The sequence below is a fragment of the Alosa pseudoharengus genome, unplaced genomic scaffold, assembly GCF_046254945.1.
Source record: "Alosa pseudoharengus isolate Yale_2024_CS ecotype anadromous, Long Island Sound unplaced genomic scaffold, YU_APseudo_1.1 YU_APseudo_1.1_scf_10, whole genome shotgun sequence".
NCBI lineage: Eukaryota > Metazoa > Chordata > Actinopteri > Clupeiformes > Clupeidae > Alosa > Alosa pseudoharengus.
This window is the reverse complement of record NW_027468565.1, coordinates 38243079-38261302: the sequence shown is the minus strand read 5'-3', so window position 1 is coordinate 38261302 and position 18224 is coordinate 38243079. Positions and strand designations below refer to the sequence as shown.

The 18224-nt window shown below is 45.5% G+C and overlaps 1 protein-coding gene across 1 annotated transcript in view; it reads right to left on the bottom strand.

Annotated features, from left to right (window-relative positions):
• The window catches only part of srpk2 (SRSF protein kinase 2), a 64650-nt gene extending 46856 nt beyond the window's left edge, over positions 1-17794 (bottom strand). Inside the window, exons 1-2 of the mRNA XM_076271522.1 lie at positions 17750-17794; positions 17451-17517 (exon numbers count right to left, since the gene is read on the bottom strand). Of these exons, the coding sequence (XP_076127637.1) occupies positions 17451-17517; positions 17750-17765 (83 nt within the window). The 5' untranslated portion in view covers positions 17766-17794. The remainder of the gene's footprint in view (positions 1-17450; positions 17518-17749) is intronic.
• Positions 17795-18224: the final 430 nt, after the last annotated feature.

Sequence of the window (18224 nt, the reverse complement as noted above, 5' to 3'; positions counted from 1 at the left end):
CTCTCTCTCTCTCTCTGCTTCCCTCTCTCTCTCTCTCCGCCTTCCTCTCTCTCTCTCTCTGCTTCCCTCTCTCTCTCTCTCTCTCTCTCCGCCTTCTCTCTCTCTCTCTCTCTCTCTCTCTCTCTCTCTCTCTCCGCCTTCCTCTCTCTCTCTCTCTCTCTCTCTCTCTCCGCCTTCCTCTCTCTCTCTCTCTCTCTCTCTCTCTCTCTCCGCCTTCCTCTCTCTCTCTCTCTCTCTCTCTCTCTGCTTCCCTCTCTCTCTCTCTCTCTCTCTCTCTCTCTCTCTCTCTCTCTCTCTCTCTCTCCGCCTTCCTCTCTCTCTCTCTCTCTCTCTCTCTCTCTCTGTCTCTCATGTTGACCTCATTTCTAGGGGGACATTCTGAGGTTACTCTTGCTGACTAGACTAGTCTAGCTGCTGACTAGTTTGTCTTGGAGCAACTGAGAGAGTGTCTTACATCCATTGTTGATGCTAATGCATTAAACTGCAGCCAAACACGTCCATACACTACATACAGTAACTCACTGTATATCAATATACAATTGTACTGCAAAACACAACATGCATGCAAACACTGTCTACTGTGCAGGGCTGGCAAAAGTGTGAGTTCTTAAATGTGTTTACACATGTTTCTTTTATCCCACAAGAAACTCTGGAATTAGTGTGACATAGAACGGCTAATACAAAGGATCTCCACAGTTGACTCAATCAGTCTTAAATGGTTGTGAGAGTAAATCTGTGACCATGTGATTCCATACCTCGGAGCAACTCATTCTGTCTCGCTGAATGTTCTAATAAACAGCAAAGTGTACACACACGCATAAACAGTGAATACACGTGCAATACAAAACAACACATATGTAGCCGCACATGAATCAAAATGCACACACAACAACACAGAGAGAGAGAGAGAGAGAGAGAGAAAGAGAGAGAAAAGAAAGCTCAGATGAAAGCCAGACGAATCTAGCTGTCCTCATTCTATGTGGATGTTGGCCAGTGGGGTGGAGAGACTGCTGTGTGTCAGAAAGGTTTATCTCACTTTACTGCAGAATCCCCCCAGACCGAGGAGCACAGTTGGTACGGTCCTGATGTCATATCTCCAAAGAGAAAGCTCGGAACTGAGCCCACAGTCCTAAATGACAATGAGCATCAACACACACACACATACACACACACACACACACACACATGCACACACACACGGACACACACACGCACACACACACACACACACACACACCATGAAAAAAGAGATTTCCTTGCACAAATTACCCCCAGATATCATGCGCACATTTTAAACACTTACACAGAGACACAAACACACACTGAACACACACACACACACACCACATTTGAAACACTTTCACAGAGACACACACACGCTGAACACACTTGAGCTGCGCTCACAAGGGGGTAGCATTGCAGCACTAAGCTTATGATTGAGTGCTGATGAAAATAACTTCAATAGTGAGCGAGGAAGATGAGGAATCCATTATAAATATGTGTGTCTGACTGTGTGTGTGTGTGCGCAGTGTATGTGTGTGTGTGTGTTTGTGTGTGTCTGTGTGCGCATGTGTGTGTCTGTGTGTGTGTATGTGCGCGTATGTGTGTGTGTGTGTGTGTGCGTGTGTGTGTGTGTGTGCGTGTGTGTGTGTGTGTGCCTTTTCCCTGCAGTACTACCTGGCCAGTGCTGCTTGGCGTGCTTAAGCAATTCATGGCAGTAAATAAGTGTGTGTGAGCAGGGGGTTGCACGCACGTCCCTGTGCTTGTCTGCGGCCTGTTAATCATGTCCATGAGCAACGTCTGAGTGGCACTGAATAGATGAACTGTGCCTACACTAGCATGTGTGGGACTGCAATCTGTAAAGATTGTAAAGATGCACCCTATCCCTCCCTCCCTCCCTCCCTCACTCTCACTCTCTCTTCTCCCTGTTTTCTCTCCTCCCCCCCCCCCTCTCCATCCCCTGCATCCTCCCCCCCCCCCCTCTCCATCCTCTGTCTCCTCCAGACCTGCGGGAGAACTAGGCCGTGTAAAGATAGCTCTGGGCAGCCTCGGCGCAGCCTCCAAAAATATCTAGCGCTGGGGAGAGGGACCCATCGGGGGGCCTTCGCCATCCCCCCCCCCCCCCAACCCCCCTGCTGGGTCTCTCCACGGCCACACATGCCCCGAGATCCCCTCCACCCAAATCTCCATACCCCTCACCAGCCACACATGCCCCGAGATCCCCTCCACCCAAATCTCCATACCCCTCACCAGCCACACATGCCCCGAGATCCCCTCCACCCAAATCTCCATACCCCTCACCAGCCACACATGCCCCTAGATCCCCTCCACCCAAATCTCCATACCCCTCACCAGCCACACACAGGCTTCTGCTGTGTTCAGTATTACCGTAAAACTACAATTCAATACAATGCATTACTCCACTAAGTGAAACTGTGTGTGTGTGTGTGACGCTTTAATGACTGACAATGGGTCTTCCTCCATTCCTGTGCACTTGTGCCTCTGCTAATCGTCTGTCTCCTAATCACGCTGTTGCTATAGCGATGCGTTTATTCTGGGCTTTTTGTGCAGCTGGCGTCATCTAGAGCGTGGGGCTGGCAGTCACAAGCCGGCTCCCCCTGCTCTCCCAGGAGCCACAGGGAGCTTTATGAGCCAGAGGGAGGGGGAGGAGGATCCTGGGCTGTGGGTGAGCGACGCGGGCTCTGTGTGTGTGTGTGTGTGTGTGTGTGTGTGTGTGTGTGTGTGTGTGTGTGTGTGTGTGTGTGCATCCGCGCGGCGTAACCATGAAGTCCCTATCGCAACGATCAGTTGCTTAACACCCCCTACAGTAACAATGGCACCATGGCACCAAGCTCCAACATACGTGTCCCCCATCCCACGGTATCAGTTATTGATTCAGTAGAGGAAAGGTCTTCTCTTCACACACACACACACACACAGTCATTGTTAATGGCGGATAGAGCTCTCCTCACCAGGGACACACTGCACAGATCAGCAGCTGACCCCCTCACTGCTTACTGTGGCTGTTGACACTGGCACAAGCCAATGCGCAGTATTGCTGCCATAAATGAGTGTGTCACTCTATGTGTGTGTGTGTGTGTGTGTGTGTGTGTAGATAATGAAGGAGGAGATAGAAAGAGAGTATGCAGCAGGGAGAGATGGATAATGGTTACCCAGCATTCCAAAGGGGAGACGTGTGATATCAGAGAGGGTGAATATATTAGTGAGGGCACGCGCGTAGCGCACACGCTCAGCCTGCCTCAGTACGTGGCGGCTCCAGTGACTTCATTAGCTAAGTGCTGTTTGTTTTAACTGTTGACGGATGAAGGAGCGTGACCTGTGGCCTTCTTCCTACTGCGGGCAGCTGCTCTGATGACCCGGGCTATTGTGTTCTCTTATTTTCAACACTAGAAGCAGGTCAGCTGCCACCCACACCATGAATCACAAATGCGCTCAATAGTGTTAGTGAGGGGGGGGGGGGGGGTGGCTAATAGCTTAGTCTATATTGTCCATTAGCTCGTCACCTGGACACTAGCCTCCTGATTAGCAAGCCATTCTTACTGTAAACACACTGGAATGCTAAATTGCACATGGCTGATCTCAAAACCTGAATAATGGCGCACTGTGCAAACTGCTGTGTGCCACAGGACCCTATGCCAAACGGTGAATACCACTCACAGCAAAAACAAAAGAGTAGGTGAATGTTGTAAACTGAAAACGTAAACAATGTTTGTATCGTTGCCTCGTGTGTCCTCATAGTGTTGTCAGGTGTCCTAGTTTCCCCTCGGAAAGCCCTTGTTCTTGACCACATGTCCTGGACCTAGTCGCTTTCATTCCTATCAGTCTTAGACTGTATATCCCACAGCATGACTCACTTAGCCTATTTGGTGTAACAATGCGCCCATGAGGCTAGTCAGAACTGGCATCCGTCCACTTTCAAGGCTTTGGTGGAAGCAACTACTACAGTACACAATGTCCCGTGTCTTTGAATTGCAAGCTTAATTTCATAGTTAAGAGAGTGTAAAATGAAACTGCTTTACGTAGTATCATCAGCCATCAGGCGTAAACTGGGGATGATGGGCTGCAGGTTTGCGTGCTGATGAGCGAATACTGCGTGCCATAGTGCTAACTCACTGCAAGGTCCCTGTGTAAATAAGCTCCCCTCTTGCATTATTAATGTGACATGAGTAACCACACCCCACAAACACTGCGTGCTGACGCACGGGAGAATGACGACCTTTATTTATACCATGTCCTCACCATGGTTTTTCACAATCCCTTTATAATGTGGTTATGAAGCACTCACACAATGTGAATTGCCTGAGTTTTGTAATTGAACATAATACTGTTTCCACGCTATTCTGTTTTCAACATAACTCCAGAATGAGCCGTAACTGTCTGAAAAGGAGACTGACGCATGCTGGTGGTATCAAGTGACTTCTCACTGCTTGGGTCAACAACAGCAGCACAGCGGAGTGTTCCAGAAAGTCTCTCCAGGCCCAATCCATTATGAGGCTTCAGAATAATCAGCTTGATGTGCCCTGTGATCTGCCTAAAACATACCTTTCCTGCAAGCATGACGAACAAAACGCACAACAACTTAAAGACGAAAAAACAAAGACAAAAAAAAAAAACGCATCAACAGTCTGTTCACTATCCTCACACAGACGCACCTTCTCAGCGCATTCTCATGGCATTGTGCCCCATGGGCCTACACATGCAAGCTCACAGGGCCCACACAATCACTCCCACGCCAGTCATCAGGTCCTCTAAGCAAACCCAGCCGATTGGCCTGTGGTGTGATCTCATCTGCGAGGGGGTGTGCACACACAATACAACGCCATACACATCACACAAACAACTGTGTGGGGTGAGACAGCGCCCTCTGTTGACTCAGAGGAGCAACTGCACATATCCAGCCTACTCACTCATTGTCTGACACCCCCCCCCCCCTTTTTTTCAAAATGGACAAATCTACTGCGATGGTAAAGCCAAGACAGCGAATGGTGCAGCTGGCAGACAGATTAAACCAAGGTTCAAGTAGACCTCACAGGGGGGGGGAGAAGACTTGTCCCAGTTTTCAGCTCTATATTCTCTCTTATGTGGGCCTGCGCAGCCCCAAGGCTCGATTCACAAGCGAGTGAGAGCGTAGGAGTAGCCAGCGTGTGTGATTATTCTACATGTCACTGGAATAGACTCTTTGCCATAGAGCAAGATAATAACAGTCCACGTGTGGTATGAAGGACAAGACTGACACGTTGGAGGAGTCAGTGACCAGATGTAATATCAGGCTTGATTGCAAGGTCATGGAGCAGAGCTTCCATCTCCATGGCAACCTACATGTCTGCTGTTGCGTAATGAGTGTGATGTATGTAACGCGTGTGCGCATGTGTTTGCAGAGACCTCTCGATGGCATTTCCATATTTCTGCTGATGTGTGCATGCTGCCATCCAGTGGGTGAAACAGACCAGATGGCTGACTACTAGATGCATCACCTCTCCATGTCACTAAGCAATAAAAAGACCAAGTCCAGCCAAAATGCACTTTCCCTGGTCAACTCCAGAATAGCAGAACTACTTCAACCTGTTTCTTACATGAGACAAAAAACAGTATGAGTGAAATGGATAACATAAACTGCCCAGTCTGGACAAAAACAGTATGAGTGAAATGGATAACATAAACTGCCCAGTCTGGACAAAACAGGTCACTTCAGTAGAGGGGATGAGATCGATGGGGCTGGTCTTGTCCTCAAGGGGTCATGTCTGCCATACTTGCATAGCGCTTGCTCTATTGTTAGTGGAGGGGCCACACCTCAGTTATATAGACAACGTGTAGAGTGTCTGCCCAACTGCAATGCAGACTGGTCAAGAAGCATACTTTCAGTGTTGATAACTTGGACAGGAACAGCAAGTAATAATAATAATAATAAGCTTTATTTGTATAGCACCTTTCATACACAGAATGCAGCTCAAAGTGCTTTACATTTGAAGCATGTAACACAATAATAGTCAGTCAGTCATTATCAATCACTTTTCTTCATTGCTGGGGCCGTTTATGATCCACTCAGCACCATATCAAAAATATAGAAAATATCATGTCATAAGACTGGCAGCCTTACCCCTTTACCCCCCACAAGCACGCCAGATGGCAACTGTGACAAGGAAAAACTCCCATATTCCAGGAAGAAACCTTGAGCAGAACCTGACTTAATAGGGGGAGCCCATCTGCTTCTGGCTGGCTGGGCCCTCCAATAGCAACAGATGTAGAATAATCTGAAAAAGTAGTCTACTACTAACTAAAAGTAGTTAACTAAAAGCTTTCCTGTACAGGTATGTTTTCAGATCTTTTTAAAAAATATTTACTGAACTCGCCTGCTTGATGTACAGAGGCAGGGTGTTCCATAGTTTGGGGGCATAATGGATAAAAGCAGCTTCTCCACTTTGTTTGTGGAGCACTTAGGGTACAATTAAAAGATTAGAATTGGATGATCTAAGTTTCCTTTGTGGTTGATAAGATATTAATAGCTCAGAGATATGTGAAGGTGCTATGCCATTCAGAGCTTTGTAAGTAATTAACAGAACCTTAAAATCAATTCTATAGGAAATAGGGAGCCAGTGCAGTTCAGCCAACACAGGGGTGATGTGTTCTCTCTTCTTGGTCTTAGTTAAAAGTCTAGCCACAGAGTTCTGTATGAGTGCCAATTTCTTTAGATGTTTTTTGGGAAGACCAGTGAAAAGTGCATTGCAGTAGTCTAACCTGCTAGTGATAAAGGCGTGAATTCTTTTCTGCATCTTGTTGAGTTAAAAATGGCCGCACTTTGGCAATGTTTCTCAGGTGAAAATAGGCTGTCTGAGTAACTGTAAGAGTGTGTGTGTGTGTGTGTGTGTGTGTGTGTGTATAGTATATATATATATAGTATATACTCTTTTGATCCTGTGCGGGAAATTTGGTCTCTGCATTTATCCCAATCCACACACAGTGAACACACAGTGAGGTGAGGTGAAACACACACTAATCCCAGCGCAGTGAGCTGCCTGCAACAACAGCGGCGCTCGGGGAGCAGTGAGGGGTTAGGTGCCTTGCTCAAGGGCACTTCAGTCGTGCCTACTGGTCGGGGTTCGAACTGGCAACCCTCCGGTTACAAGTCCGAAGCGCTAACCAGTAGGCCACGGCTGCCCATAATGTGTGTGTGTGTGTGTGTGTGTGTGTGTGTGTGTGTGTGTGTGTGTGTGTGTGTGTGTGTGTGTGTGTGTGTGTGTGTGTGTGTGTGTGTGTGTGTGTGTGTGTGTGTGTGTGTGTGTGTGTGTGTGTGTGTGTGTGTGTGTGTGTGTGTGTGTGTGTGTGTGTGTGTGTGTGTGTGTGTGTGTGTGAGAGAGAGAGACAGAGAGAAAGAGAGTTCACCTAAAGTAGCTTTAAATTGTTGGAAATCCCCACTGGATTAGATTATCTGTTGGGTAAACGGTTAAAGGGGTGGTTCAGGATTTTGGACATAAGACCTCATTTCCAAGTAAGCAAGTGTGATATTTATCAGTGGAGACCGTTTTCAACACGTTTCATCCAGTCCTTCTAATTGCAGAGTTCGCAGGTGCTAGGCTAGCGCAAGTCAACGGTATGTGCTAGCCTGCCACTAAAAACAGTCTTACCCACTCCACAGTACACCTGAGGCAAATAAATTGTAACGCCAGACTATCGATGTAAATGTCTGTTTTGATACTGTTATTTCTAACGTTATTCTATCCTTGCATTTCAACGATCGCATTACATTTTGAGGGACTAGTTTCTTACCACGATGGAATTATACTTGCTCCGGTTAGTAGTACTGCGCCGAAAAGTAAACAGTAAAGCGCACTCCAATGGGGATACTTAGTAGTAGCCTTGGTAATATCAGTCCGCTGCTGAGATGCAAAATGACTACTACCAACTTCAGGGACCAAAGTATAACTATTGCAACGCGATGCGAGGGTAGTTGTATTTCTTACACTATTCTATCAACACAGAGATTTACATCGATTGTCTGGAATTTGCCTCGGGTGTACTTTGGAGTGGGTAAGACTGTCTTTAGTGGCAGGCTAGCACATACCGTTGACTTGCGCTAGCCTAGCACCTGCGAACTCTGCAATTACAAGGACTGGATGAAACGTGTTGAAAACGGTCTCCACTGATAAATATCACACTTGCTTACTTGGAATTAATGAAATCCTGAACCACCCCTTTAATGTTATAGCCGGCCGGTGTGCTGATTCTCTCTAAAAGCTTGTGGATTGACACCTCCCAACCATCAGGTATGCTGCAAACTCCACACAGCATTAACCTAAGCCCTAGTATTGACAGCATTAGTGGCAGGAAAATACGACTCTGTATAAAGGCAGGCAAATGTGTGAGAGGCAGGGGCGCAGGAGGTGCGGGGGATATGGGGCATATGGGGCAGTTTTGAAGAGGCAGCAATCATCCAGCTCACTTGTGTTCAGGAAAAATAAAACGTCCCTTTGACAGAATCAAATCCCTGCTAACCAGAGCTTTGTAAATAGATGACACAATCACACATTTGCTCAGCTAGTAACAATTGGACATCTAAATGTCTGATCATGTTTATACCAGATAATTTAAGCAGGCCTAGCCATTTAATCATGTGTGTTGAGATCATAGGCATATGGTGACCAGTATTATCTCATGTTCATTCAAGGCTTCCTAAAATATCAACATCCCATGCGACTTTTAGAGTGTTCAACCATTAGCCCAAACAATGTAAAATAACTCAATCAAAAATAATAACAGTAGAATTGCATAAGCTTAAAAGTTGAGACCTCCCTACTGTTCTGCTGGAGTTTTGCTCATCCAGTTTTGACAACTTTGATCAAAACACATTTCGAATCATTAATTTATACTACTTATTTAAATTTAATATCAATCAATGTTATTATCTAAATATTCAGGCAAGTGTAAAACATGATGGTGGTCCAAACAGCGGGCCAGAATCTGATCTTGCTGTGTGATTTCACAATTTGGTGCCTCTGCCCCCTTAATAGGGATTAATAATAAGAAGTATTAGTATTGAGTGTATAGTGTATTGATTTGGGAAATACCTACTACATACAGTAAGCGGTCTTATTTTTAGATAGCATCATATTTTTAGATAGCATCATATCATATCATTTTTAGATAGCATCATATCATAGCTATCACAACATTTAATTCCAATATGAAAACACTAACTATATTTCTAGGTTGGTAGTCCTACAAATCTCTTCTTCTAATACAAATACAGCCTGTAGGAATTATATCAGGGTCTACGGGAGTGTTAAGGAGAGTGGCAGCAGTCCTTCGCAACAGGGAGTGTTACTGTGACCTGCACACACACTTCTATGCTAGTGTAGCTTCACACCCATAAGACCATGCAGACCAGGCCAACAGCCCTTAGTCACAAGTGCAGTAGGGGGATAAGATGTCGGAGAGGGTCATGAGGAAGAAGATGAGATGAGATGAGATGAGATGAGATGAGATGAGATGAGATGAGATGAGATGAGATGAGATGGGGACGATTGATTAAGGCATCAGGCAGATTTAGGGTCATAATCTCTGATTGCCAGAGGAACAGATGCTCAGATTAAGTCATCCTCTCTATGGTATGTCTCACACACACACACACACACACACACACACACACACACACACACACACACACACACACACACACACACACACACACACACGCACAGCAGCAGCAGCAAGCTAAAAAACACCCACACAAGCATACACAAACATACCAACACACACACACACACAAACACACCGCTATGTGCACTAGGCCTGTGTCTCTGAGATTAGTCTACATGCCCCATAGCTTTGGAGGATGGGTGGTTTACTGACCCACTGACTGGGTAAGCCGGGCTTAAGCTCACGGACAGACCCTTTCACTGATCTCACAGCAGGAAACTGCTCTTTAGCCTCTTCACAATGCAATTATATTAGACAAACAATTACATTTTATTATAAACAAAACAAGCAATGACTAGATAATGATTGCTAAGTTAATAAAGCCAAAGTCAAAGACATCAAAGGCAAAATCCAAAACATGACATCTTAACCCAGCCTGATAAGGTTACAATGATCGCAACTATTACAGCTGATGAATATCAGATTCTAATGTGCTCACATGCTAGGCTGTTATCAGCAGAGCGAGATCAGGATAGACACAGGGTTCTATTCTTACTCAAAACCAGACCTTCAGGCTCATACTATTTTCAGCCATTCCTAGTGAAACCCTCAAACAAACACCAAACACAGGACCACAGATGGCTCACAGGTTCATAGATGTGAGAAGACAGAACAAGAGATAAAGACATGGATACTGAAATGGAGACTGAGGGCAAAAGAGGGCATGCTAGTGTGCGAGGTCAGGCCATTTGGCCGTCACCAAAGGAGAGACACAGAATCTGTGTCTGTCTGTCTCTCTTTAATAAATGTTTGACCATGACCTGCCACACTTAATCTCACTCAATCAACTCAAGTGATTCTAACATGAGAAAATGGCCAAGTAGACAATATCAGAGCGCTGGTGATGAAGTTGAAAAACCTCTCATATCTACTAATACAGGTCTTAGCTAAAGGTAATGGCAACATTAACCTGTGGCTGCTGCTACCTCTATATTCAAAGGTTTTTATTTATAAGGACTTTCAATGGGTTCTTTCTTACTACAATACTGACATGAAATGTACAATTGTTTGTGTGTTTAGTCAAAGCTGACTGTATTTGTCAACTAATGTGATCTATATTACAGTAATGTAATCACATAACTCCAGGGAATTGTTGTGAATGGTAGTGAAACCTATCATTTGTTCAAACATATTTAGCAATAAACACAAAATACAAATGCTTAAAATGGAAACATGGAAAACTGAACGATATCTCCATGACCACAGGTGCTGCACTATTTCGTTCACCTTGACAACACTGTTGTGTATGGCCACTGAATCCACAACATACTGTACGTGGCAGTGCTGCACACTACAACACAAAGTCATTAGAGCCGATGAGAGGAGCGAGCTCACGTATGGGTGGCCTGCTTACCAATGAAATCGCCGGAAGCTTCTCTCTCTTACACCTCACCGGCACCCTACCTGGTGTGAGACCGCAGGGGTCTGTCCCCAGACCTGTGCCAGAACCCGCCAGCATCCTCTGCCTAGCAGCAAGACGACCACAATAATAAACAAAATGAAACGATTAATACAGACACAGCCTGCTTCTCCAGTCATTCAGTAGCTTCTGTGAATGAAGATATGGGAGTGTGCGAGGGCGTTCTTCAGAGGCTTTGGGATGCTGGCGCGGGCACTGTGCCTGGGCTGCAGGTTCTGCGTGGGGCTTCCAGGGGTCAGATAACAGCGTGGCTGCGTGGGGCTTCCAGGGGTCAGATAACAGCGTGGCAGTGTAACAGAGAGAGGACTGCACATCCCCTGGCACTCACTCATCTTCTACATTCAGCCAGAGTTCTGGAGAGCTGCGCTCCACTTCCGCCCCACGCCTCATAGCTTTCAACAAGGAAGTTAAACAGAGAGAGAGAGAGAGAGACAGAGAGAGAGACACACAGAGAGAGAGACACACAGAGAGAGAGACAGAGAGAGAGAGAGAGAGAGACAGAGAAGAAGAACAAGAGTGGGGGGGGTGTTCTGTGAGGGACTGGATCACAGACACAAAGCCATCTAACATGTTAGCTGCAGAGTGTACATATACAGTAGTTGAAGAGTAATATATCCATATGACTGCAGTGTGCCCAATACAATCTACAGTTGCCTACACTACATTCTGATCTGTGTGTGTGTCTGTGTCTGCCACTCTTGAGGACAAACAATCTACTGCAACAATAAGTGGGCAGGTCTGTTTCATCTTTGAGCCATGAATCATAATGGCACCACTGGGACTAGAGTTTAGTATTCAGTGGAGGATTGGACGGATGTGATGGGTAGACCATGAGGTGCTATGTCATCTGTGTCGGGTTGTTTTTAATGTCCCTATCTTGGTAACACCATCCCAGCTCTGCCACAGGCTGATGGGGTGTAGAAACTCCATTGTTTTTTAGGCTTCTTGAAGGACTCAAACTCAACAAACACAAATGCCAGCTCTGTCCATACCAGCCCACTGGTGGCCTGCGTGGGGAGGTAAACAGTGACCTCACTTGGAGTTCACTTGAGAATACTGCTTCCAAAATGTAATAAAGGGTTTATTTGTAATTACATTCAAATAGGGTGATAGGGTATAAACTTCACTGCTATAAAAAAGCACTAGTGCTTGCGTTTGGTACATGTAAAACTAAAATTGAATAGTAATTTCTAAACAAGTTATACACCAATCCACTGTTATTAACCTAGCCCAGCTGTTCTACACGCAGGCCAGTCAGATCTGACCCTCAAAAGCAATAACTAAGACCAGCCTTCACTGTTCCTGCCTATTTCTCTCTGCCTGGTTCATTTCCCTATAAGCATATGTGATGGCATCTCCATGCTGAGATACAGTATAAATCCCTGTGGTTTCTCCAAGCTAATTTTAGATGGTTACTGCTGCTCTAGTCCTGAGGGCTCTGGCTCTCAAGCACTAGCCTACGCCATCGCCTGCACCTGCACCTGCAGGGGTAGGTGAGGAACAGAGCCGGCAGTAATGTTCAGGTTTAATATGACCTATCACAACCTGTTCTACGCAAACAAGCCTCAGCTCGGCATGCTATATCTACCCACACAGAGAGTGAAAAAGCGAGAGCAAAAAAAAAAAAAAATGAATTAAAAAAAACATCACCAGTAAGAACATCATCTCTCTAATTTCAAATGCCTACTCCCTTGTTTTCTTGCTGTCAGTGAAAACCATTCGATAACATAGAGGTACTATTTGTAGAACTATCACAAATAGCAATAGAAAATATTCTGTGGCACACAAAAGCCCAAGGCAGCCCAAGATGGAAAAGTATGACAAAATGACAGTGAACAATAAATGGCTAACCCCACAATTTCATGCAATCACCATATTTCACTTTACACACATTCTCACTGCTTGTCACTCTTTTGGAGGTGCTCATTGTCAGAGTAGCAGCATCCCCATTTGAGGAAATATACAGTATGCTCTGCAGTGGGGGCAAACAGCTTACTAATGACATGGTATGCAACAAACTGAATACTTTGACTTAAGTAAATAGAGGTTTCTTCTAATACATTACCAGCAAGAATAACCACTAATAGAGCATGGATTCAAAGCATCCAAATTGAATCTCTAGTTCTGACAACTACACAATGGGGTCTTTTTGACATCAGGGGGTAACGTCATTTACCAAATTTCTCATCCATTGGGTCCGATGACATTTGCCCTGGCAGGGAAACGTGGTTAGTGGCTGGAGCAGAGCATGGGGGAGGGGAGGATCAATTCCCCATCAGAGAGAGAGAGAGAGAGAGAGAGAGAGAGAGAGAGAGAGGGAGAGGGAGAGAGAGAGAGGATATCAGGATCTAGCCGTTATAATGAAGCCCATGCCTGTGTGACAGCACTTATCTCGACTGCCAGGGACAAGCAGCACACACACAGAGCCGACTACAGTGTCATACAGTGTCTCAGGGCAGGGGAAACCTTAGACCAAAATCAATCCGGCTTACAATGCAACGTGTACCTACATCAATCAAGATCACTCACCGGCCATCACAACATCACCCCAGTGAAGCCGATTAATTTCCCACAACCGAAAACAAGCGCTTTGTTTTGAAACCAAATCCTTCAAAATAAAAGAATATATAATATAGAATTGTTATCAAAAAGTCATGTGTCTCATGAAGATATATTCAAATTATCAGTCAGATTACAAAAGCCTCTCTAATTGTTCTCAGTACTGTATGTACAACTGTACATCAGACATCAATTTGGTTCTCTCAGTATTAAACCACTAAATCAAGCACTGGCCCCTACGGTAAAGAGGGCTGATACTAACATAACAACATAAAACTGTAATAAAGTGCATGCGTGCATTAGCCGCATGTAGTGTAATGCAAAGCTGTAAGCAGCTGAGTGAACTGTGCAGGCTGTACAGCTGTCACCGAGCTGAATCTTTCTGTTCACACCTCTGGCTCCGCTGCACAGAGTCCTCACATGGCACAGGCTCACAACCACAACAGCTACGGGCCATGCCAACAGACACACCACCCAGAACAAAACGTTTACTGTCCGCGGCGGGTGACGAATCCAGCAGCCGCCCCGCCATCCTCGGGCTTTGTGTTGAGGAGGGAACTGTCCAAGTGACCCCAGAAGGCACCAAACATGCACTGCAGTGGGACAACAGGAGTCTCATGAGGCAGAGTTTCAAAACAACTGTCATGCTCTTTATGAACAGGACATACACAACCTAATGGCAAAGCTGTTACCTGTGTGTGTGTGTGTGTGTGTGTGTTACCAAAACCTAATGGAAAAGCATGCAAGTTAAGCTTTTGGGTTGGGGTAGGGTTTCAAGACAGGGGATTACATGGTGTTACCTGTGTGTGTGTGTGTGTGTGTGTGTTTGTGAGAGAGAGAGAGTTTAGGAGTGGTGGGGGCGAGAGAAAGAGAGAGAGAGAGAACATGTGAAAGAGAGAGCGAGGGAACATAATTACTAAAAGCGAACTCCCTATGAACCTTCCAAAGCCCTCCCTGCTGCTCTGCCAATACTCTGCCCAGTCAAGCAGTAACAACAGAGAGTAAACAAGCAGTAACAACAGAGAGTAAACAAGCAGTAACAACAGAGAGTAAACACAACAGGATCAAAGATGTGAAAGATTGACCATTCTAGCATTGTGCCTTTTTAAACTACATATCATGTTACACCTGGTCTTCCAGAGCCTGATGTAAAATATGAGCTGCATCTGTGCTCGGTCTGAATGCAGGTATGGAGACAATTAGTGTGTTCAGAGCACTTGAAGCATTCAAACCAAATATAAAACATCAAGGAGCCACATCTCATAGTCTCATGATGAGATTGTACGTTTGATAAAACACAGACACCACTTTGATAAGCACATAGACAACCACAAGATAAACACATACAGTATGAGCATGCAGTGGTTTTCCTGTAATGTCTCACACAAACATGCCCACACAGACACATACTCACACAGGCCTCCTACTTAGTGCATGCCACACACACACACACAAACACACACGCGCACACACACACACACACACACACACACACGCACTCTAGCTGCCCTGTGAACTTTGCTGCTGGGGCTTGTTGAAAGGAGTCCTTATTCTTCCCTTCTCCTGAGAAGCACTGTGCGCCGTTTCTGTGGTGCTCTAGAATGACCGAGAGGGACAGGTCACTTCACATGCCAACGGGACTGGGCAGTGGAGTCAGAGTGGATAGGAGTCAACGGGACTGGGCAGTGGAGTCAGAGTGGATAGGAGTTCCCTTGGGGCAGCCGTTTAATCACAACAAGCAACATGCACAAGACAATGACAAGCACATGACATGACATGATCACAGAGTAGCTCTGGAATCGATACTGTCACAATACTTTGCCCACGCTAACAATGCTAACGCTAACAACGATATCACCATTCAGCCATTCTGCAATACTCCATACATTGGAAGATTCATCTATGACACATCACAATATCTGTGTAAATGAAGAAGAAGGTAAAGGAAAAAAACTGGAACGATGTATTTATTCACTGCATTTCACAACGGATTTCAAACAGTGTACAAAGTGCACAGAGTCTTAGCTTACGCAGACAGTGAGATATGGTATAACTCTGCCTTTTGGGGGTTTGGGGTCTCTCACCCACAAGCCTTAGGGCCACACAATGCTACAGAAGGACATTCTGCAGTGTCAAAAAAGTGGCTCTGCATGTAGCGAGGTTTGCAGGGCACTGTAGGGTGCCTGGTTTGAATCAAGCAAGCCCAGGTTTAAGGCATGACTATCTTTGATCTTAATGGCACTAATTACATTTGACAGGGTTAGGGTTAGATACAGAGGCATCGCCATTTGAAGTTGCAAACATGCACACTAAAATCACAACTCCACTCACACAACACCTTGGTTTCTCTCAGGGAGAGAGTATAAAGGAAACCTTATTGGAGTTTGGACAAAGGTGGGAAATAACAAAGTATGTTATAGTATGTCACAAATACTTTCACTTCCCTACATTTTAACAGGAATATCCAAACTGTTCATTTGAAGAAGTCACACATATCACACCTCCAACCTGGGGAGATAGCTATGGCCACAAGTCTGTAGGCCTATATGGGAAGTGTCTGGAGCTATCCTTGTGATTAACAGCCAAAAAAGAAGGCATTAACGCTTCTTCTGGACCAGTGCAATCTATAACACACTGAACAACCTAACATGCACTGTGTGAAAATAGAATTTTCATTAATACCGCTCATGAGAACTAACAGGCCTACATATGTTACACCAAATGTTCCCAAGGTGCACTCCTCATCAAAGCTGTAGAAATGTTACATAATGTCCACATAGTAATAACTAATATACCATTCTGCACTTGTTAGACACACCCACTTGAACATGGCTCTTAAAGGCTCACACTTGAAAGGTGTAATAACGAGATTACTACTGCCTGTCAATGCCCACAGCAATGGCTTACACAAGCTCCAGACATTTCCAGTAGATTCTGCAGCCTCGGTGTGTGCAGCACCTTGGAATCACCTAATTGATGCTAGTGACAACCTGTGACGTCGGCCCAATGACATGGTGCCATGAAGTAGGTTCTACACCCGGTAAGGCGATTCGTGTGCTCATTCAGTAAAGAGCTGCCCTGAGCTCCACTCTCCTGCCGCACAGCGTTTACACTACATGGTTCAAAGACGCCCACTCACAATACGGTCGGAATCCCCTGGTCTATGTCTGGTAGGTTCTTCTAGCGCTACTTAATATGCACTCCGTTAACATTAACTTGAAATACCTTGCTTTTCCCCTCACACCAGCATTTATAATCACTCCAGCGAGAGCGTCACATCTGTCACATCCAATCTGCGCAAAAACATCCCCCACAACACTGGTGCACACCAGTGCACGGCTGCAGCACGAGGACTAAACAGATTAAAACACGGATAACACACTGCAAGTAAACAATAAAGCTGTAAGTAGCATAGCGTAAACGCAAACAAACATTATGCACCTAGCGTCAGGTCGCGCATCGTTGCCATTAGCAACTTCTGACACCACAGTTGGAGTCCCCAGATAAGCTAATGTTGAGACCCTGAAAAGGAGTCCATGCTCGTGCTAGCACCTGCACTGTAGCCAACAGTGCGTCGGTGTGAGAACATACATGCGCAAAACCAGCGTCTTCCCGTCTCTCCATATGCCATTCCATAAACAGGGAGTCAAACTGTCAACAATGTCGTATGGAGAAACAAGCACGACTGCTGTCACTACGGGACACAAAAACACAAACACGCACACATGCAGTCAGTCCCGACCGCCGCCCTGCTTACCTTCGATGCTGGGTTGTCTTGTCTTTTTTCCCTTTCGGCCTCCTCTTTCGGGCCTGAATGGCCATTACTAAGTGAAATAGAACGATATATGGGGCAGAAGAACAACCCAAGTGTGAATGAGAGTGGAATGATGGAAAGAGGGATAGGGAGAGAGAAAGAACAACACAGCAATCGTAAGACACCAAATTGCCGGTCTGAGCATCGTTTCAAAAGGTCGCACACAAGCATTTTCTTACGATGATAATACTAATATGAAGTTTTGCCAACGCATAAGTCTTATAAGAATATGTTTCTCTAACCCTTCCTGGAGCTCATGATGTTTTCCTGCTTCCCCTCAGCAGCAGCGGCGGCTCGGCAGCGGCAGCCGGGTTCTCTTGCTTCTCCAAGCTCTCCGGAGGATGCGCACTCCCTCTATCGACAGGACGTAGATGCGCGCTCATGTAATAACACGAGCGCGCATACAACTGTCAGCAAACGAAAGCGAAGGAGAGATATGGTCACACTTCCGTGTGATTTTGGATTCATTTTGTCAACTTAAAAGTCCTAAAATAAGCTATGCAACCATCTTTTGTTTTGTATTCGTTGAACTTCACGCGTTACGCGTTATTACAGGTTTATATATCTCATTTAACACCACGAGAAATACCTTTATCAAGATGTGTTGATGGTTTTACATGCCGCATTCAAACACACCTGATAGTAGGCTACACTTGTCCATGTTTGTGCATTATGAGCACATAGCTAGGGCCAGGGGCGCTCATTGCTCATAAACTC